Raw genomic sequence first — 23,515 nt, forward strand, 5'->3', positions numbered from 1 at the left:
AATCAACACTGGCTTTTTGTTGGCTAGGGCTCACTTTTTAGACTCATTTGTTGGATTGACTAGGGCATTTGTCATATTTTTATCCAGACAAGATTGGAAGATAACTAAGAATAGAAACAAAAAATCTCATCCCCACACACCCTCTGTCCCCAAACCCATGATATAATTTCTCTTGTTTTTCTTTTAATTTTCATTTATTTATTTGTTTATTTGTACAGGTGTGAAGTGCACAATGTTTCCATTTCTGGTGGTGTGGTTTGGTGCATGTCCATAACACATCTTACTTCCTTTTTTGAATTCCTTCTCTTCCCCTTCCTCCCCCACCCCTCCTCTTGATCCCATTTGAGAAAGATCTATCTCCCTGCTTCCTATTATCATGCATTTTTGTTGTTTGCTCTTTACTTGTACTTTGGGCTTCTCATTTAAGATAAGCAATTTAAATTTGTGTGTCTGATTTATTTCACTTAACATTATGATCTCAAAGTGCATCCATTTTCCTACAAAACAATTCAAATTTATCCTTCTTTTTATCAGAGTAGTACTCCATTGTGTGTAAACACATTTCTTAATCCATTCATATATTGATGGATATATAGACTGCTTCCAAGATTTAGTCATTATGAATTGCCCTGTTATAAACATATCACTTTAATATGATGACCAAAACGTAATTTCAAGAAGCATTACTACCTTTTAAAAATGTTTTTCCCCACTTGAATTCATTTTTTTGTGTTCTTTTATTAAGTTTATTGGTACATTTTAGGTATACAGCACAGTTACACTCATTATTGGGATCTTGTACATTTACATGACAAGTCTTGGTTCTCATTTTTTCCCCCTTGTCCCTGCCCTCCCTTCATCCCCTCCTACCCTCCCCATTTACAAACACTTTTTTCCATTTTTTCATTTTCTCATTTTTCCTTTTCCCTTATTACCTTTCCCCTACCCTTCCCACTTTCCTTACACCTTTAGCCCTTTCCTTCCTATTTCACATGGTCAAGTACATTGTTAGGATCTTATGTACCATTATAGTTTTTCACACCAGAGAAACTATTCAGTATTTACACGTGTGACTTATTTATTTCACTTCGGAGTATATCCTCAATATGTACCCATTTTCCACTGAGTGACTCTAATTTCTCATTCTTTATGGCTGAGTAGTATTCCGTTTTATAGAAAAACCACATCTTCTTTATCCAGTCTCCAACTGATGGCAAATGGGCTGTTTCCAAGTTTTAGCTATTACAAACTGTGCCACTATAAACATAGGGGCACATAGAGCCATCCCTCCGCTGGGTATCTTTCCAGTTTCATTCTTATTAGTACATGCTTGCAATACATACTGACTGCATTCATTTTGGGGAACTAGCACAAACACCTATACCATGGTAATCCTTTTTAATTCCCTTTCTTCTCCCCATCCTTCTGACCCCTCCATTTTCTCACTCCCTAGAGTTCAAGACACATAAAGACCAAAGAATGTTGAAATTTATCAGAATAGAAATCTTTTGATTAAAGTCTCTAAATTCTAACATCTTCTTTTATTGCTTTGAATTTCAGCCATGTTTCCGTTAGATTTACTTGAATATTTAATTTATTTGATAAAATGAAATAAAAAATTTCATCCTCCCAGACAACTTTGATTTATATTTGTTTGCACAACAGATCAGATCTTAAATACATTTTTTCCAAACATGGAATGCAATATTTATCCCCTGGACCACTTCAGTCAACAGGAAAAACAGAATTTATTTAATTCCCTAAAAATTTCCAAGTAATTTTAAACACTCTATATGTATTTATTTGGTAACTAAAGTTGTGCTACTTCAAATAATCAACAACTGGGATCTCATCTTATTAAAAAGCTTCTGCACTGCAAGAGAAACCACCAATGAAGCTAAGAGACAACCTACAATGTGGGAAAAAAATTTTACTAGCTGTTCCTCAGACGAAAGTCTACTATCTAGAATCTATAAAAATTCAAAAAATCAAACCCCTAAAATATAAAGATCCAATTCAAAATTGGGCATCTGAAATGAACAGACATTTCTCATATAAGTAAAAGCAGAAAATAAATACATGAAAAAATGTTCAATGTCACTGGTCATTCAAGAGATGCAAATGAAAACAACACTGAGATTCCACCTCAACCCAGAAAGAATGGCTGATATCAAGAAATCAACCAGTAACAAATGCTGGCAGGGCTGTGGGGAGAAAGGAACCCTTCTCCATTGTTGGTGGGAGTGCAGACTGATGCAACCACTATGGGAAATCAATATGGAGATACCTTCAAAAACTAGGATTAGAGATCCCATTTGACCCAGCCATCCCCTTGCTGGTTATCTATCCAAAAGAATTATACCGCAGTGATATATGCACACACATGTTTATAGTGGCACAGTTTGTAATAGCTAACTGGAGACTGGATAAAGGAGATGTGGCTTTTCTAAAAAGTGGAGTACTACTCAGCCATAAATAATGAGAAACTAGAGGCATTTATAGCTAAATGGATGTACATTGATGCCATAATCTTAAGTGAAATAAATAAGACACACATGTGTAAATACCAAATAGTTTCTCTGGTATGAAAAGCTAAAAGTGTAAATAAGGTTCAAATTGTATAATTGATAATATGAGCTAGAAAGAAAAGGTCTAAAGGAGTAGGAGAAATGGGAAGGTAGGGGAAAGAAGTAATATATATAAGAAAAGAAAAAAAGGAAGCTAAGTCTTTCTAAATAGGGAAGAGGGGGTGACGGGAGCACAGAGGAATGGGGAAAAAATAAGAACCAAGATGTATCATGTAAAGGTACAAGATCCCAATGATAAATATAACTGCACTGTCTACCTAAAAAGTACCAGTAAGCTTAATGAAAAAATTAAAAACTAAGTTGTGCACTTAATTGGAATCCTTTTAGGATTTTGCCTAGAAGTTAAATTACTTCTGTATACATAAAAAGTAAATGTTTAAATGACCCAATTATCAGGAATTCAAAGAAAAAATCTACTCCTACCTATTTTAAAATCTACTCCTACCTATTTTTAAAACCTCATATTACTTTCACATGTGGGTAGATAAGCACACGGGCGCGCGCGCGCACACACACACACACACACACATATATTCTAATGCCAAACAATAGGAACTTTTCTAGAACTTCTTCTAATAGTTGAAATGTGTCGAGATTTATTTCCAAGCGATATACCTTTTCCATATTCACCACGTGACATTTAATTCTATAAAAAATTACAAATACTGGCCTATCAATATCAGCTGCTATCATTCATTTGTAGAAATTCGGCCTGACATAACTTATAAAAGAAGGGCTTTGAGATTGGGTCTGATTTTTTAATCTACCTGTGTGATGCTGAAAAGATTGCTAGTTTTCATTATTTCAATTAGCCCTCCAGTAAAATGGAAAAGGATTATGTCAAAATTAAGTAGAGTAATGTGCTTCAGACGCAGGTGCAGGCTGCTCTGCTTCTTCCCTGAACTTTAGTACTTTGAAACACACACACTATGGGGAGTGTTCACATTTAGGCCACTAATTTTGTCGGCCAGCAACATACCTGTGCTCCCTGTGTGTTTACACCCTACACCACAGATAGGCAGCAAGTCAGGACTGTTTGAATCAGAAGTACCCAGGTGACAAAAAGCCAGATTCCCAGCTTTCCGTAACAAAGCTCATTGCTAAAAGTCATGTTGGTAAATAAATCAAAATTATCTTTATTGGGTCGGAGATTTAGCTCAGTGGTTCCACCACCTGCCTTGCAAGCACAAGGACCCAAGTTCAATCTCTGGTACAAAAAAACAATTTATTTTGAGCAAAAAAGAACAAAACAAAACTTAGGATCTATGACACTTTCCATGTTTTTAATGGCTTTTTAAAAAAACTAACAGAGTACAAGAACATTGTCCCTTTCCAGGACAGAAAAAAATATATAAACTAAGATCTTTGCTGTGCAAAAAATCACCCTAATATTTACTTTTCCCAGTAGAAGCATTTTCTAAGCCCAATCTTGATTGTCTCGAAGATTTCTTGCACCTGTGGAGAAGTTCACTTCTGTAACATGTAGAGAAATCTAGGGCACTGGGACTCAAGAAACTTGCCTTCTTCATCACTCACAATAACTCATTCATTCCTTCTGAATTTCTTCATTGTGATAGTTTTCCTTATGAAAAAGCATTAATTTAAAGATCCCATAATCTTTGACATACAAAACATTGTACATGCATAAGACTATATATCAGTGTGAATAATATGGAAAAAAAGTAAGCCTCGCCACAAGAAAAATCTACAAATTCAAAATGACTTTCGAGAGATGCAGATGAAAATAACACTGAGATTCCACTTCACACCAGAAAGAATGGCTGCTATCAAGAAATCAACCAATGACAAATGTTGGCAGGGTTGTGGGGAGAAAGGAACCCTTCTCCATTGTTGGTGGGAGTGCAGACTGCTGCAACCACTATGGAAATCAATATGGGGATACATCAAAGAACTAGGTTTAGAGGTTCCATTTGACCAAGCCATTCCTCTGCTGGGTATCTTTCCAAAAGAATCATATCACAATAATATATGCACACCTATGTTTATAGCAGCACAGTTTGTAATAGCTAAAACTTGGAAACAGCCCATTTGCCCATCAGTTGGAGACTGGATAAAGAAGATGTGGTTTTTCTATAAAATGGAATACTACTCAGCCATAAAGAATGATAAATTAGTCATTCATAGGAAAATGGATACATATTGAGGATATACTCCTAAGTGAAATAAATAAGTCACACATGTATAAATACTGAATAGTTTTTCTGGTGTGAAAAACTATAATGGTACATAAGATCCTAATAATATAATTGACCATGTGAAATAGGAAGAAAAGGGCTAAAGTTGTAGGGGAAATGGGAAGGGTAGGAGAAAAGTAATAAGGGAAAAGGAAAAAAAATGAGAAAATGAAAAAATGGAAATAAAGTATTTGTAAATAGGGAAGGGAGGAGGGGGTGAAGAAAGGGCAGGGACAAGGGGAAAAAATGAGAACCAAGATCTGTCACGTAAAGGTACAAGATCCCAATGATGAACGTAACTTTACTGTATACCGAAAACATACCAATAAACTCAATGAGAAAAAATATGACAATCAAATGGGAGACTAGTAAACTGCTCCATCACGTTGCTTTAGCTTTATAATTACAGTACCAGAATGTTGAGAACCATATCCTTCACGATTGGGGTAAGGAGGTTAGCCTACAATCTTCAGAGAGACTCATCTTTCCAAGCCAAGGCTCAGGCAGAGGCAAAAAAATAGATCGATGTGCTAACTCCCTTGCCTGTGGCCTTGTCTTGACTATGTACATGGAATTCATTACAGATTCAAATAGATTTTTAGCCACAAATGTAATACATCGAGTAATTGCTTGCAAGGATTAGAGAAAATATGGAGGCAAGAGTGTCTATATGTGGGATATACGGATGAATAATTTTTGAAAATTGATATACAATTATGCAAATATCTGAGGCAACATTGCTCTTTTTTAAAAAAGGGATCAATATAGAGACATTTGTGCAAATACCAGATGACAGCATGAAATTAATGGTCACTTTAAGATTTACGTGTTCCTGTGTCATCTTTAATGAGAATGGATCTGATATAACAAATTGGTTCATAAGCAGGCATTCTTGAAAATGGGATGAGAAAGCGCCTCTTTATTTATTCTTCACATTATTTTCCTTCAAATTAGAACCATGCCAGCTTTGTCAAGCTTAATTTTAATGCACGTTTCACAATCTTCCAGAAAAGCCCAATTTAAGCTCAAAGCTTAGAAGTTTAATAGGGTCTGTCATTTCTTCTTCAAAAATTAAAAAAAAAATCTAAAATCCTTAAAGCTGTTTCATATGCATTTTCCTTTTTTCCATTTCTCCCTGTAAATTATGGGAGAAAAATCTGGGGAAAGGAGAAATTTTCCAAAACTGTGATCTCAAATAAGTCAATTAGGATGTTTGGCTTTCCTTATACAGCTTGTATTCAAAAAGTTGTTCTGTATCGATGATTTTCATGTTAAAGAGTACAAGGGATATTCCACATATATATCCCAGCACTTTGTTTTCTTAAAAGACCACAGAACACAGCCCGAGAAACAAGAATACATTCTGCTATGGACTGCAACCTGAGTTTACAGAGCTCACGTACAGAGGGTGAAAAAGAATCACAAACACAATGCTTGCTTGACTGCAGAAGACTGTGATCTTGAACTGTCAGTCATTTCACATCCATTTTAGAAATAATAACACCTGTTAACAGACAGCATGAAACGACTGAAAGCCCTCCACTCTGAGCTTATGTATTTCTAAGACATTATTTTTATCATTATTGTTATTATTATTATATTATTATTATTGAACTCAGGGTTTGATTGAGCTACAAACACAACATTTTTTTATTTCTTATTTTGAGACAGGGTTTCAACAAGCTGCTAAATTGCCCAGACTGGGCTTGAACCTGCAATTTTCTTACCTCAGCTTTTCACAGGGCCGGAATTACTGACGTGTACCACCACACCTGGCTCAATGATAAATTTTAAGCTATTGCTCAGCATTTATTCCTGAGAACATACTCCAGACATAGGAGGATGTGAAAGGAAAGAAAGTATTACTGAAGTATGCCGTTATATTCTCCTTCTATGAAGGATATAACAACTTCAACAAGAACATTAGAGAATATACTATAGGAACTGTGAACTCCTGTAACATGTGTTTAATCAAGTTTGTGGAAAATTTTTTCCTGAAGATTTTGAACAGAAGGTAGTTGATATTCAAAGATAGCTAGATTTCAGACTTTCCCTGGGCTCTGAGAGCTAGATCATTATATCACCGATTTTCTGGGTGACATAGGGCCACACTCATATTCATAAGTCCAATTCTTTCATCAGTAAAATGAATAGCCTTTAATATTCCTTAAGACTTTAGAGTCTACTCAATGAACTCTAAATTTCTCCCTGAGTGTGTCTTTGCAAATATTATATAAGGTAAGCCGAAAATATCAAAATGAAAATGGCTTACTGGGTTGAGTTACAAGAAATTGAAATTGTTAGATTTTAAAACTGTATCGGAGAAGGCAAAACTTTCAAGGGATTTAAAATTTTTCATTTCCTTCACATTTTAGATTTCCTAAACCTAAAATCATTTAATCTTTCTTAGTATAATAATAGATCAGAGATGTAGATGCGTCCTCTGCCAGTGTTAGGTAAGGCTGGAATCATCACATGACAACAACGTGAAGTAATCAAAGAGAAGCTCAGAAGGATTTGGTTTATGTATGGACCTAGGTAGAATTTGGAGGGTTATACCCTCTGACTTTACATCCTCAAAGTCAAAGCCATTTTTATATCAAATGATAGTTGGATATTTCAATAACAAGGTTATACTTTTTTCCTAGTAATAATCACCTCCCAATATGCACATGTAAATAGCATATTTAATTAGATATATACAAATACATATATACTATACATCCTAATGCCATCACATACGCGTGTGTGTGTGTGTGTGTATATGTGTGTGTATGATACCTTTGTTTAGAGAACAAGGAGGAAAAACCAATTGGACTTTGGACCTGGGGCTAATTCCCCTGTGATGAAAATAAGGAAGAAGACAGTTTTACACTGCACAAAATCTAGAGTTTTTTTGTTTTTAACAAGGATACTATGGAGGATGAAGGAATATAATGTGTAACTTGATGACTAATACTATTAATTTCCCTTGAATTCAAGAAAAGGAAATCAGAAATTTATAAATGTTGTGAGGGATACCAGGTTCCTTTTTGTGCTGCAGCAGCCATAGTCAGCTTGTTCCTCCAAAGATCACTATGGGAAATTTCTCTTCAAAGGGAGAGGAAACTCTTGCTACAATCCATACTGGGAAGAAGGATGGAGCACACAGGAAATGAAAGACCACCATTTGACTGCAGCCAAAGGAAAGTAAGAGGGAAAGTGAGATAAACTGGAGAAGTTGGCAATAGCCAGAGCAGGTAGGGCTTGGATAACCTAGCAGGTCAGGTCCTAGGTTACAGACCTAGGCAGGCTTTCTTCTAGGCTCCGGAAGAAGCCATAGAAAGGTATCATGTGGGAGGGATTGCACTATCAGCATCAGCCTTACAAAATGACTCTCTGGTGGGCCACAAAAAGGTTTGCAAAGATCCACAGGATCCACCGAGAAGCTTAAATTCCTCATTCCTACTGTGTCTTGAATTTTTTCAGTGAATCGTGTAATGTAAACAGGAGTCCACCATCATCAGTAAACACAATAATCTCTAGCAGTTATGTGACTCACTTTTCAGAATCCATCTTAAAAACAACAGCATTTTTCAGTAGCCAGGCATGATGGAAGATGTTGGCAACTAGCAAAATTGTTATTGCTTTACCTACAGTAATTGTGCCATGCCCTTTGACTTTTTTTTATTTTGTATGCTTGCATAGGAACATCTGTGTTTGCATCAGGGAATATGAAATACAGGCACAAGAGGAAAATGACTAAATAGGATTAAAGAGCCAGAATCACAGTTTTATGTGGCACTTAATAGCAAAGAGGCAGCCAACCCACATGAACAGTAGTCGCAAAATGGGTAAACACACTGGGATCAAAAAATACTCGACTTTGACAATAAGGAAATATCCTTGCCTATAAGCAGGGCATACATGTGCCTAATGTGCTCCCTTTTTCTAACCTCCAAATATAGAGGTTTATTAGAAAAATGAGAAGGAAGGGTACCATGGGCAAAGGCGGTGATATAGGCTCATTCTTCCCTTGCCTTGTTTCTCTCCCTGAAAATCCTCATTTCCGGAGGCATTAGGATGTACAAGAAAGTATCACTGAGAAAATCTTGATTTACATTATTGTTTGCTAGCATTTATTTTTCTGGGGGTGTCATAATTGCTTTACCTCTTTAAATCATTCACAAAATATATAACATCTCTAGTAGGAAAATTCAGACGAAAATTTTATTAGCAAACAGATTCCTATAAAGAGCTTTAAAGTATTGCCTATATTTTTATAATCTTAAGATTGGTAAGTTGGTAAGTAACCTTTTATGTGATATAAAAGAGTGAGAAGCAACTATTTTAGAGAAATCAACAAACAGGAAGGTAAAATTATTCTGTACTTATATAGAAAAATTTAATTTGGTCTTCTCAGTTTTTTACAATGCCTTTTTTTTTTTGTTCAGCTTGGGTATTATTATGGCATCTCTTAAAATAAATGGTACCAAGCACAGTAAACCTGGGAACATGAAGGAAGAATGGACACTTGTCATTTTTTCAGTTTCATGGCTATGTGACTTATTGAATAGCATAAGGCTTGTACTGTACTCAGAAGATTCCTACGTTCACTTGATGTGTTGTCATTGTGAAATGTTTGAGTTTTTGTAAAGAGAACTCTATATTGTCATTTTGCAATTGTTCTTGAAAATTATGTACTGGTCTGGGAAAGCTAATAAAGGAAAAGAAAAAATATGAGAAAATGAAAATATGGAAATGAAGTGTTTGTAAAGGGGGAGGGGAGGAGGGGGTGAAGGGAGGGCAGGGACAAGGGGAAAAAATGAAAACCAAGACCTGTCATGTAAAGGTACAAGATCCCGATAATGAATGTAACTGTACTGTATACCTAAAGTGTACCAATAAACTAAAAAAAAAAGAAAATTATGTACTGGTCCCATACTTGCTGTTCTATAAACTATCCTCAAAGCAAGAAATTTTATGCAAAGAAGAATAACAAACTTCTTGAAAAATAACCCTAGCTCTGAAAAGTCTATAGTTTACAAGTATAAATAAGGTTAGTAGTGAAATTACAATCACAGTAGACAATAAAACCTATAGCAAAGATGAAGCATCAGAGGAGGGAGAAGTTACTGCTCAGTGGAAGAAAGTCAGTGTCTATGGAAAAGGCAGCCTCAGATTGGATCAAAAAGACCAAAAGAAAATTGAACATTGACACGTAGGAAGAGAGCACAGGGAATTTACTGATTTGTGGAATCACTGGGTTTATGTGGGGAGAGCTGCAATCAAGCTAGAAAATCTGGCTGGTTCTGGCTGTAGGAGGACCTTGAATGTCGAGCCCCTGAGGCTATAACTCATTCAGTTCACACTGTGAGTCATTGAAGGGTTGTAAAGAGAGAACTAGCTGGTCACAGTCATAATTTAGGAAAACTGAAACACACAATCACAGTCATATGGTCACCTCTCTGGACTCCCAGCCTAGTCCTGTGTTCACAAACAATGTAAACTTGTTTTATTGAGTGGCCCGATGGAAAGTGACATTAAAGCCAGTACCCGCCTCTTTTCTATTTAACCAGTTAAACTACTTGCTCTGTTCTTCTAAATTGAGCAACTAAAATCTTCAGTCATTATGGACAACCAACTTTTATTAACATTCGAATTGTCAGAATACATTACACAAAAGAGCATACCCAGAGTTAGTTAAAACACACACACACACACACACACACACACACACAGCATGAGACACATACACTTCCTGAAACAATACTACTAGAAGAGTTCTTGAGTTATTCAAGATAACCTTAACTCTTGGTCCATCTCCTTGACAAAATCCATTTATGGAAGCTAAAGTCGGCATCACGGGTGCTCAGTGTTGGGATACGTGAGACAGATAACATAGCTATGGGTAAGCATTTCTTTGATACCACTTGGAATCTTTATCAGGCTCCATCAGAAGAAATCAATACCTCTTGAACTTTAGGCTTCCAACGAATATTCATTTTCTCTATCTCTGTTCCTGTCCGTCTCTCTCAATATGCAGACAGATAGAATATGTAACATGTTTATATACAGGCATGTATCATATAATTTCATAATTACACACTATTTTATAGTACATAATTTTCAGGGATCATATATATACATGGCACTCAACTACGGCAATTTTCCTACAAACTACTCTAAACTTCAAATAGAAATTCGCATTTCTGCCTTTTCTAAATAGTCTATCCAGTCACGTTGAGAAGGAAAGCACTCTGTTGACAGACTATTATTTGACATCACATTAGAACTTTATTGTTACTTCAGAAGAAGGATAAAAAATGATTTCATGTAGGAGAATGAAAAACGTGTAAAAGATGAAGCAGAAGCAAAATAATTAACCCTAAGGAATATCCAAGAATATTAAAATTGCATCTTAAGAAAATTCAATGGATAACTCGTAAGATATATAACTAAGCAAAATGTGAACTTGGGATGTTACTTCCATTTTAAGCATTTCACACAAAATAAAAATATAAAACAAAGAGTGGTTTCATATTCTAGCTCTCAAAAGTGAAATCTTAGTGATATTTAGTTCACAAAATATGTGCATTGGTGCTTAATGCTTGTTTTCAGAATATAACTGATATAAACAACTACTTTTAGCTCAGTGGTTCCGGCGCCTGCCTTGCAAACACAAGGGCCCGAGTTTGATCCCCGGTACAAAAAATAAAAATATGTCATCAGAATTGCCCACATTCTTTAAATAATACAATATTATATTTGTCTTAAAACAAACCTAGAGACAAAGAAAGTTATTTCAATGAATATCAGTGTATTCCTAAACACTAAAAAACTGATATTTTATTTTGATCCTCATCCTACATTGAGTTATGATTCAAGGAAAGAAAAGCTTTTAATCCTTCAGAACTATAACATAAAATTATTTTAATTTGGGAAATTAGCCACGCCTGTAATACCAGCACTCGGGAGGCTGAGGCAGGAGGATCGCTGTGAGTTCGAGACCAGCCTGGACTACATAGTGAGTTCCAGTTCAGTCTCAACTATGTAGTGAGACCCTGTCTCAAAAAACAACAACAACAAATATTTGGGAAATTAAACTCAGAATTAAAATATAATCAGCAGCTCCTTGGAAATTTTTCATTATAATCATCTGACCTTTGTACAGGAACTCTCACAAGAGAGCTCAGCCTCACAGTGTGGTCTGTTTAGAAGAGGTACTGTAAATATATTCATGGATAGAATGAACTCAATATACTTCTCTGTTTAAGCAAATCCTTACTGTTTCTTTGAGCTGTGCTTCCCAGAGAGAATGCTGAACGGCTGGGGACACATGATGGAATTCCTAAATTTTTATTTAAACACATATCCTGAATATTGGCATAAGAAATATAATTAGGCCTCTCCAAAGTCTTGCCCTTCTACAAACTGCTATGCTACTAAGACTGAGATAAAGGTGAAAACTCTCCATTTTGCCCCATTCAAAAAAGGACAATAAATGCTCTCAAAAGGACAAAGGAAAGTGTCTTACCTTTTTAAAAATTCCATGTACTCGGTATGCTTGATGAGTCCTGTCCGCATCATTATTGTTTGAAAACATTGTCGATCAATGGCCCAGAGTTTCACATTTACCAAAGCTGAAAGAAGAGGGAAAGAAAGCAAACAAGGCAAAATTAATTAGAGAATTTCAACTGTGAACAACATCCCACAAACAAAATGACTTATTCATGAGAGGCATGAAAATGATTAACCTTTTACTCACATTTAAAGCTAATATCATAATACCATCCTACTTCATTAAAAAGTCAGGTATGGTTACAAGCAAATATAATTCATAATTTTCATACCAGTATTATTACCTTCTAGGAAGATTTCTACCACTCTCATGCTTGTTAAAGAACAGAAGGATCCAAGCATGTATTGAAAACATTCACTAATTAAAAGACTACGTGTGAAGGGAGTAGTATGGGGAGAAAAAGAAGCTCACAAGTAATAATAGTGGCAGGTAATTATGCAAAATTTTATTAGTAAGTCATATAATCTCATTTTATTTATAAAATGTAGAGATAAAAATTTATTTTATGGGGCAATTCAATAGAATAGAAATAAGAATTACACAATAATTTCTAGACACAGCTTGTTTAGCAAATTGTAACCTATGTCCAAAGTGACTACCTAGAAGTTCTATTCATTTATTGAATTTTAATCTCTCCACTTACACACTACTACCTTTGATAATGCATAATTAAATGTTGAAACTGAATACCATAGAGCAATGAACTTAATGGCTAATACACAAGTTTAATTTAAAAAATGATAGGCATTATAGTATGTAATGGAACAATATTTCAAGATAAATAGTCTGGGGAATATAGCTCAGTCCTAGAGCCTTTGCTTAGCGTGGGAGGAGCCCCCAGTTCAGTCTGAAGAAAAGGAGGGAGGGAGAGAGATCAATTTAGGCTTTCAAAACTGAGTATAGTAGAAATCTTGGCAGTTGAATCTGTGTGACAGTTATGTGAGAATCTTATTTTATTATCTCTCTACATATACATATGCATTTTCAAATTTTAGTGACAGAAAACATTTTAATTAGCATATGAAGTCTTTAAAAAGCCAATTCAGATTTTATCGCCAGTGGGTCTTCTGATAGAGAAAGGGTGTATGGGGATTTGAGCAAGAAGGCTGGATGGACACAGGAAACAGTTCAGTGAGCTAAACACTAAAAGATTAAGGAGTGCAATTTTCTCCTCTTTACTGTTCAGACGAAGCCCAGTTTATGAGTGGATCAAGACTGAGGATGGAAGGAGAAAGTGTTGCTAAAGTAATTAGGTCATGTTTGTGACTTGACGAAAGGGACTAGAGGTAATATACAAGACAAGGGAGAGCAAGAAAATAAAGGGAGTATTATACTCCAGGGCAAGCCCTATTCTTAATTCTATCTAATTTTCCCTTGCAAAAACATGTTTGAGTTGAACAAAATAAAATGTGACTTCTCCCTTGGCCAGATTCTTAGTGGTGAAAAACATGCTCAATTAATTAGATAAAGGACACAGCAACCAAAACTGACGTATAAATGGCTTCATTCCAAACAGCCTTTAGAGATGACACTTCATCAAAAACAAAGCTATGAAAGGTGTGTTCCAGCCATAGTGCGGCTCCTCTGATGACTCCAGGCTCTTTTCCAGAACACCTGTTTATTTGAGACAAACCATAAAACTTATATAAATATGCAAAACTTGGAAGATCACAAAAATATTGCTAAGAAGTGAAAGTGGAAGTGAGACCTTAAAAACGGAGAAAGGTTGCAGACTGGTTGAGGAAGGGTAACTGGCTGGGGTAAATACAGAAACAAAAGCACAGCTAGGAATGATCATGGGATCAGAATCAGATAAAATGGACAAAAATGGAAGAGATTCTTCAGGGATACTGCAAGGTTTCAGAGTGGGTCGATGCAAAGTTCTGGAGTACAAGCTGGACTAACTTTATAAACAACAGAAACCTATTAGGAATCTCAGAGACAGAATTTTTAAAAACACAAAGTGCTTTTCTCCTTTTTGAGACAGGGTCTCATCATGGAGTTCATACTGCCTTTGAACTATGTTCTCTGGCCTAGTCTCCAACTTGTGGCATTTTTCCTGCCTCAGCCTCCATAGTTCTAGAATTATAGGCATGCCCACCATGCCCAGTCTGAAAACTAAGGTTTTTTTAAAAATGCAAACTGGGAACTTGTAAACAGCCCAGTTGCCCGTGAGTTGGAGACTGGATAAAGAAGGTGTGTTTTTTTCTATAAAATAGAGTACTACTCCCATAAAGAATGAGAAACTAGAGTTATTCATAGGAAAATGAATGCATATTGAGGCCATGCTCTTAAGTGAAATAAATAAGACACACATACGTAAATACCAAAGAGTTTCTCTGGTGTGAAAAACTAAAAGTGTAAATAAGATCCAAATTGTATAAATGGCGATGTGAAATAGGAAGAAAAGGTATAAAGGTGTAGGGGAAGTGGGAAGGGTAGGGAAAAGGAAATAAAGGAAAAGAAAAAATATGAGAAAATGGAAACAAAGTCTTTGTGAATAGGGGAGCGTGGAGGGGGTGAAGGGAGGGCTGGAGTATGGGGAAAAAATGAGAATCAAGACCTGTCATGTAAAAGTACAAGATCCCAATGATGAATGTAACTGTACTGTATACCTAAAAAGTACCAATAAACTCAATGAGAGAAAAAAATACAAACTGGGTACAATAATTCATTTTTAATGTTTATTAAAAAGTAAATAAATAAAATATTTCATTCTTTTTTAAAAAATCATAATTTTTAATGTCTTGAGCATGAAAATGATATTACTTTTGCCATATTTTATATATTAGAAGCAAATCACTAAATCATAGTCAAGGGAAAGAGTTTACACAAAGTACCTCCAGTAGACACCATCAACATTCCTCATAACAACAATAAAAAATATTTCCAGATATTGCAAAAATTTCTCTGAAGGCAAAATGATCCCCCACTGAATACCACTGATATAAAGAAATTATTATGATCAAAATTTTCCTTTTAAAGCAGTTTATCCTAACTAATAGAAATAGAGAGCTGGTTTATTGCTTAATCAAATGATGTGATTTATTGAAATGTTAATCTTATTCACACTGTTTAATTTTGGTAATTTCATCATGGCAATCTTAGCTCCTCCAATGCCTTTACTCTAATAAGAAAAAGAAATATTTTTGTAGGTTTAGGACAAGAAGTCATTATCGAATGAGAATGTGCAAACATTAAATTTGACCCATAAATGCATTTTTACATTGACAGGGAGTCAAAGATAAGAAGTTATCATTTATCTCCTACCTGAAAACTGTTTTTTAAGCCTCCTCAACAAGCCAATCTGGACACTCCAGAAAAGTAAATAAATCATATGACTGATACAGTAGCTTGTTTAATCCTGTTTCCACTGTATATTTATTAATATTAATTCCTTTCAACCTCAAAAGTGTCTATGTTTGATATGGTCACCCTCCAAATGTAATCTATACTCATTCAGTCAATTACTTCTGACCTTTAATAATCTTTACCCTTCTTTTTAATTATCTCAGAGGAACTTCCTAAATCACGTTATGAGTAACAATTGGACTTACAGTTTATTCTAGTACTTCAGAGCACAGAATCTGAGGTCAAAGAAGGCTAAGTTCAAATTCAATCCTATTTTGGGTCTCACATTCCTCATATTCATAATAAAGTTAACAATATTTCTTTCTTCCATATAAGAGGACACAACCTAAATTTCGAGAACATTCCAGCATAATACTATTCCACTCTTAGTTTGTTATCATGGTGATTCTGGTTCCCACTATGCATAACAATAAAAAGTGAGAAAAAGTATACTCTTTTGCTCCTTTAATCTGAAATTTTATCATCAAATTAATCATTATACAATTGGCATTTTCCATATCATAGTTCAATAAAATTTAAAACATTTCAAATCAGTTTTGTTTTAAGTTATTTTGGACAATTTTATTTTTGTTGATGTGGAGTACTACTCAGCCATAAAGAATAAGAAACTGTTTCTATCTAAATTTTTATCTTTATAGCTAAATGGATGCATACTGAGGCCATACTCTTAAGTGAAATAAATGGGACACACACATATGTAAATATCGAGTACTTTCTCTGCTGTGAGAAACTGAAAGTGTAAGTGAGAATCAAAATGTATAATAGGTAATGTGAAATAGGAAGAAAGGGTACAAAGGGGAAGGGGAAATGGGAAGGATAGTAGAAAGAAAGAAGGAAAAGGAAAAAATATGAAAAGAAGGAAAAAACAGAAACAAACTCTTTGTAAATAGGTAGGGGTGGAGGGGTTGAAGGGAGGGCAGGGACATGGGGAAAAAATAAGAGCCAAGATACATCGTGTTAGGGTACAAGTTCCCAATGATGAATGTAACTAAAATATATTCTGAAAATGTACCAATAAGCAATGAATTTTTTAAAAAAGAAACAATACACTAAATCTATATTCACAGGGAAGATATTGTAAGGCAGGATGTACAGTTGGGGCATGAGCTCTCAAGGAAATCAGTAAAGAGGAAGCAAATACATCAAAACTGTGGCTGGAGATGCATCCAAAAAGGACAAGGACTCAAGATACAGTCACAATGGGCAGATGTGCATACTTCCCAAAAGGATGAATAGAAGCTTGGGATTATATAGTAATTAGTGCCACCCTTTTGGGATTTCCCATAGGAATAGTCCATATCTCACAGTGGTGGGCCATCCTCTCCCGCACACTAAGTCTGGGACAAGGACTAGGGCTAAGACTAGGACTCCTAAGGCTAAAGACTTAAGACAAGACTATAGATTATTGACCAAAGTTAATGATGTTACCATACGCCCTTACTACATTCTCCCACTTTCCTATTGCATCAGTATTAGCTAAGTGGCTATATTTGTAATTTTATCAGTTGATTACAGTTGGACCCACATTGTACTCACCTCCTGACTGTGACCTATAAAACATTCTCAGAGAGATGACCTTGGCAGCCACACACTCAGGACCCCTCCTGTCTCACTGGAACTATTTTATTCCCTATGATTATTTACCAGTAAGTCTTTCCTTCCCTTAACCACTTTTGTCCTTTGTTTCAGGAGACAGAAACTTGGTATATCTGACATCTGGCAAGTTGGAAGTTATAGTTCTTTTGTATGAAAGGATTATATAAAGATCTAAATATCAGGAGGGAAGGATCATTGGGGACTTGGTTAGATATCTGATTAAAAACACTATTCCAACTCTTAATCACGTGATGGTCACACATGATTCTCTGAAAAGGAGTCACTATAGTTAAACCAATCATCATTAACTATATGTATTATTAAAAACTTTATCATCATTCTTAATGGTTCCTTAGTATTTCACAGTATAGCTATAACTCCTATCAAAGGACAAAGTAGGATGTACCAGCTAATTTTGTTATTTTAAAAAGAATAATAATAAAAGTATTTCCAACCATTTTATATATGTGTATATATAAATTATCTATATAAATATAAATATATATATATATATCTTACATAGTTTTATGTACTGTATAGAAACCACTAAAAGGGTAACTTCTAGGTGAAGAAAAGAGTGCATAGATTGTTTTAAGGCTTTTCCCTGCAGAGAGACTTAGCACGCTTTTCCTAGCAGTAGTATATGAAATTTCCATTATAGGCTCTGAGAGACATTACCATAGTGAGAGTTAAGAAAGGCCAATCTAAGGAGGGACATAAATTAGATTAGGAAACACTTTAGTCAGACTTCAGACAAACACTGCTGCCACAAAATAACAATTTATGTAAGAACTGTAGAGTACTAATATGATGAAAGCTCTTTGTATAGAAAATTGTTGTGATAACATGCTGCATACACAGTTTTCAATAAGGAGTGATAAGCTCCAAACAGAGGCCACAGTAACTCAAGAATCAAGAAGGAAGGATTGTAATGAATATAAAAGTGACAGTAATAAAACTAAAGGTCTTTCGCACATGCGCACATATATGTGTGTGTATGTATTCTTAGCACATGTTACCAATATTGCTACTTATTTTTCATATGTCATATCGTGTTTCCAGAAATAAATTTGTATACTCTCTCAAAGAAAAGTTCCTTTCTCATTTCTTATAATCTCTTCATAGCTAGAAATTAACTTTTCACTTAATAAGCACTTGGGATATTTCTTTCTGTAAAAAGTTCATGTAAGAATATGAGCCTAGATTGTCTCTCTTATATTAAAACATCTAAAATGAATTTATCAGATTCCATTTTCTATATGTTTAAAATGACTTCTAAAAACAAGTTCACAGGATTCAATTTCTTCTTATGCTCTGGTTTCTGTTTACTCCAGCTACTGAAATATTTCTAAGTAAAACTTCATTTCAGATAGTATTGCTGCATAACAATGAACGTGAGTTGATGAGATTCCAAATTTATCCATGACCTTGAACAACATGCCAAAACCTTTTCTTGTATTCATCTAATACGTGTATTAGTCAGATCAGCATTTTATAGGTGGATAAGCATGACTAATAATCGCCTAGCCTTACTATAAAAAATGTGATTATAGTAGAGTTGTGATTAACTTCTTGGTTCTTAAACAGCTTACTGGATTATATAAGTTTTTCATTTTTATAACTTAAAAGAAACCATTCAGAAAGAAAAAAAAACTTCTTCATTTCCCTTTAATTTTAACTGGAATGTTAGGGAATCGGCATTTCAAAAACATAATTCCTGTGATTTTCCTAATAGCTGCTGTTGTTGCACATGTAAATATGAAGGCTATAGAATGGCAATGATGTTAAAAAATGATGTTGCTTTTGCTCAAATATATTATCTAATATTCTCTGCTGAACATCCATATATAATTTTCTTGAATTGAGGCCATGTTCTACATACAAGGAAACGTAAACTCCCGTCACTCTGAGGTCTCTAAGTCTACAAGTACACTGAAGTCACAGTTATCAAAGAAAATAGCCGCTTTCCTTTAGGGGACACCAGGATAACAGAAGGAGTTGCAAAATTATGATACACTAAGAGACCACAAAGCTGGCTTTAGCTTAAATTCTCCTGGGGAATTCTGCTCTCCAATTCAAATTTGAGAATACTGAGAAAGCATGTGTGAGTATAAAGCATCAAAAGACTCAAATATTTATTCGGCATATATTCATCTTACACCAATATGGCAGACACTGTGCTAGATATGAGAGACAGAAAACACACTTGAGGGCCCTGCCCTCAAGACCCTCGTCCTCTAGGGTGGAGGACCACACAGTTCTCTGCCAAATCTGCCCTGTGCTCTGTTTTTGCACAGTCTACTCTCACTAAATAGGTTTATATTTTTCCATGGTTGGAATTTTTTTAAAAGAATCATATTTGGTGACATGTGAGTATTCCATGAAGCAAATTTCAATGCCCACAAATAAGTTTCAAGGTCCATGAAAATGTTCTTGGAGTATAGCCAGGCCCATTCATTTACATATGGTCTCTGGATAAACTGAGTAACTGATACACCATATGGAATGCACACCCTAAAATATTTCCTATCTGGTCCTTTACAGAAAACACCTATTGATTCCTGATCTGATGTAAGAGAAACACAAATCGAGGGTAAGTACTACCATGGGAGATACTCCTGTGTCTGAATACGAAGAAAGGTAACAAATACATTCTGTGAGGAGCAGCTGTGAAGGGCTGATAGGAGAAAGCCTTTCACAAGGCAGTCATCTAAGCCTGTACTCTTTACCCGGTGTCATGGAACCTTTGGGATTGTTTTTTGTGGGTTGTTCATACGTTCTGTTTTGTTTTGTAGCCTTTTGAGACAGAGTGTGAAACATAGTGAATACGTAGTTCTCACTGGCACTGAATTCACTGTGTAGTCCTGGCTGGCCTCTGATTTGAAGCATTTCCCAAGCCTCAGCCTGGAGATTACAGGCTTGCTGGATAACAGACTTGCACCACTGTGTGAATGCATGGTGTCACCCAAAATTCATACGTTGAAGCCCTAGCCACCAAACTGATACTATGAGGATGTGAAGCCATTGGCAGGTGATTAGTTCATAAAGGTGATAACCACATGATGGGATTAGTGTCCTTGTGAAAAGAGATAGGTACATAAGACATATCTCTTGTTCTTCTTGCATGCACAAGAAAAGCCATGTGACAACCTACCCAGGAGAGGGCTATCCCCACAAACCTGACCCTGCTGGTATCCTCATTTTGGACTTCTGCCCTCCTGAACTGTGTGAAATGTTTGCTTTTAAGACATCCAGTCAGTGGCATTTGTTATAACAGCCTGAACTAAGCACTTGCTATCCACAGAGCTCCAAGAAGTTCATGGATGGAAGTCAAGGGATTCTTGCATGTGAACAGAGAAAACAACACCTTTATTTTTACTACCTTGGAACTAAAATTTAGCATTTCTTTCAATGCTAAATATAAGCAAGTGATTTGTCACCACTAGAAACCATAGCTATTTCTATATCATCCTACATTTGCTACAGTTTTCTTAAATATAGTTTATACTCATTACTACTTTGAAATCACAAGTTACTAGACCTCCTTTTAGATCTTATTTTAATTGACTGGTATATCACGATTCATAATTAATTTTATCTCAATATTTTAATATGGTTTTATTTGTTATCCTGTATATTTTATTTTATGCTTTAAACGTTTTATAAAGGAATCCATACTGATAAACAGATATGTAGCATCCCTGTTCCCAGCTGGGCATGATAGCACACATCTGTAATTCCAGCTCTCAGGAGGCTGAGGCAGGAGAATTACCATGAGTTTGAGGCTAGCCTGAAAAACATAGCATGATCATGTCTCAAAAATAAATACATAAACAGCCTTGCTCTGGGGTTAAGAGAATAGCCCAGTCATAGAGCACTTGCCTAATGTGTGATGTCCTTGGCTCATTTCCCAGGATGGTGTGGGCCGAGATAATACTTCACTGTTCTGTATCCATACAGGTATGCTTGTTGCTAAAACATCAAAATTCTTTTATACCATTTAATAAGCAGACCTAAATTCTCTGATTGTTCCCCAGGCCCTGTTCCAACAATCCCCTACAATCTCCACAGTTCAGCATTTAAAACATTAACACTGAGGTCAGTAGTGGCTTCCACACTTGGCTCCAGAATTAAGTATTCCAAGGTGGTCGCTAGGTATTTTTAATGTCCCCCACTCGATCACCACAACCAATGCTTTCCAGAAAACACTCTTGTCAGAATGTGTAAAGAAGAGAAGATGATTGTTGGAGTAAACTACAAATGGTCCCGTGCAGGCTGAGATGCTGAGTGAGGTAAGAAGTATTTGGAGGTGGAACTGAAATAAGAAAAGTACTAATGGGTAGATGGTAGTGGTTCTTGTAGACCTTGCAGAGGAGGAAAGTGTAGACCTGGAAGTCAGTGAAGAAAACACACTGGAGGACGGAAAGTATGTGATTCACTTCAAAAAGAAAATTGACCAGTCAAGGTAGACTTCTGGCAGTAGGTTGGAGGACTGAGGGAATGTATGTTGAGAAATTCAGACTGGGTCCTGCCAAACTCTACACCAAGGAACACCCAGGGCCACTAAATCAGGCCAACTACAAAGAACTAGAGGCACCTCCTCTCCCTTTTACCTCTTCCCCTCCTTATGTAGCTTTGTTTCCATTTTTTTCCTTCTTTTCTTTCCTCTTCCCCTTTCCCTAGTTTTCCTTTTCTTTTGAACAATTGTTTCCTATTTCACATTATCTATTATATATATTGGTCTCTACACTTTCAGTTTCTTCACAAGAGAGACAATGTGATATTTACACGTGTGAGTGATTTATTTCACTTATGAGTATAGATTTAGGGGTGGGGATTTAGATCAGTGGTTCCACACCTGCCTTGCAAGCGCAAGGGCCTAAGTTCGATCCCCATTACCCCCCCAAAAAAGTATAGCTTCAAAGTGCATGCATTGAGTTATAAATGTCTCAAATTTATCCTCCTTTATGGCACAGTAGTACTCCATTGTATATTTTTAAAAACACACTCATGTCTTTTCCATCTATTCATCAGTTGATGGGCATTTGGGTTGTTTCCAAGACTTAGCTATTACAAACTGCACCACTATAAATGTGGGTGTGCATAAATCGCTGTCGTATGATGCTTTTAATTATTATGAGAAGATACCCAGAACAGGAATATCTGGTTCAAATGGAACCTCTAATCCTAGTTTCTTTGAGGACTCACAACACTGATTTCCACAGTGGTTGCACCAGTCTGCACTCCCACCAACAGTGAAGGAAGGGTTCCTTTTCTCCACAGCCATGCCAGCCATTCTTTCTGGAATGAGATGATATCTTAGTGTTGCTTTCATTTACATCACTCGAATGACCAGTGATGTTGAATTTCTTTTATATATATTTTTTGCCATTGGTACTTCATCACCTGAGAAGTGTCTATCCATTTCAGATGCCCATTTTTGGACTGGGTCTTTAAGTTTGGGTGGGTCTGATTTTTAAAAATTCTTTGTACATTCTTTATATTAGACCTGAAGGATGACTGGTCACAACTTTTCCCACTCTGTGGGTTGTCTCTTCATTCTGTTGGTGATTTCTTTTGAACCTGGGAATCAATCTAATGAAGGTAGTAAAAGGCAAAGCACAGTACTCTGAAAAAAAAAAGAGAGATTGAAAAGGATATTGGAAAATGGAAAAATATCCCTTGTTCTTGGGTAGAAAGAATCAATATAGTGAAAATGGCCACACTTCCAAAATTGTTATACAGATTTAATGCAATCTTGATAAAAATTCCAACAGCATTTCTCACAGAATTAGATAAAACAATCCTAAAATTCATTTGGAACCATAAGAGACATATAATAACAAGTAATTCTTGGCAACAAAGGCAAGGCAGAGGGCATCACAATCCCTGACTTGAAATTATACTGCAGAGCTACTGTGATAAAAACAGAATGGTGCTGGGCTGGGGATTTAGCTCTTGATAAAAATTCCAACAGCATTTCTCACAGAATTAGATAAAACAATCCTAAAATTCATTTGGAACCATAAGAGACATATAATAACAAGTAATTCTTGGCAACAAAGGCAAGGCAGAGGGCATCACAATCCCTGACTTGAAATTATACTGCAGAGCTACTGTGATAAAAACAGAATGGTGCTGGGCTGGGGATTTAGCTCAGTGGTTCCGCCACCTGCCTCACAAGTACAAGGATCCGAGTTTGA

At 35.8% G+C, this 23,515-nt stretch overlaps 1 protein-coding gene across 1 annotated transcript in view; it reads right to left on the reverse strand.

Moving 5' to 3' along the window:
• Prkg1 (protein kinase cGMP-dependent 1) overlaps positions 1–23,515 on the reverse strand; it is a 1,151,812-nt gene that overhangs the window by 431,054 nt on the left and 697,243 nt on the right. Inside the window, exon 4 of the mRNA XM_010606291.3 lies at positions 12,300–12,405. Coding sequence (XP_010604593.1) covers positions 12,300–12,405 — 106 coding nt within the window. The remainder of the gene's footprint in view (positions 1–12,299; positions 12,406–23,515) is intronic.

This window comes from Fukomys damarensis, unplaced genomic scaffold (genome assembly GCF_012274545.1).
Source record: "Fukomys damarensis isolate Sample0158 unplaced genomic scaffold, DMR_v1.0_HiC HiC_scaffold_20, whole genome shotgun sequence".
In the NCBI taxonomy this organism is placed as follows: domain Eukaryota; kingdom Metazoa; phylum Chordata; class Mammalia; order Rodentia; family Bathyergidae; genus Fukomys; species Fukomys damarensis.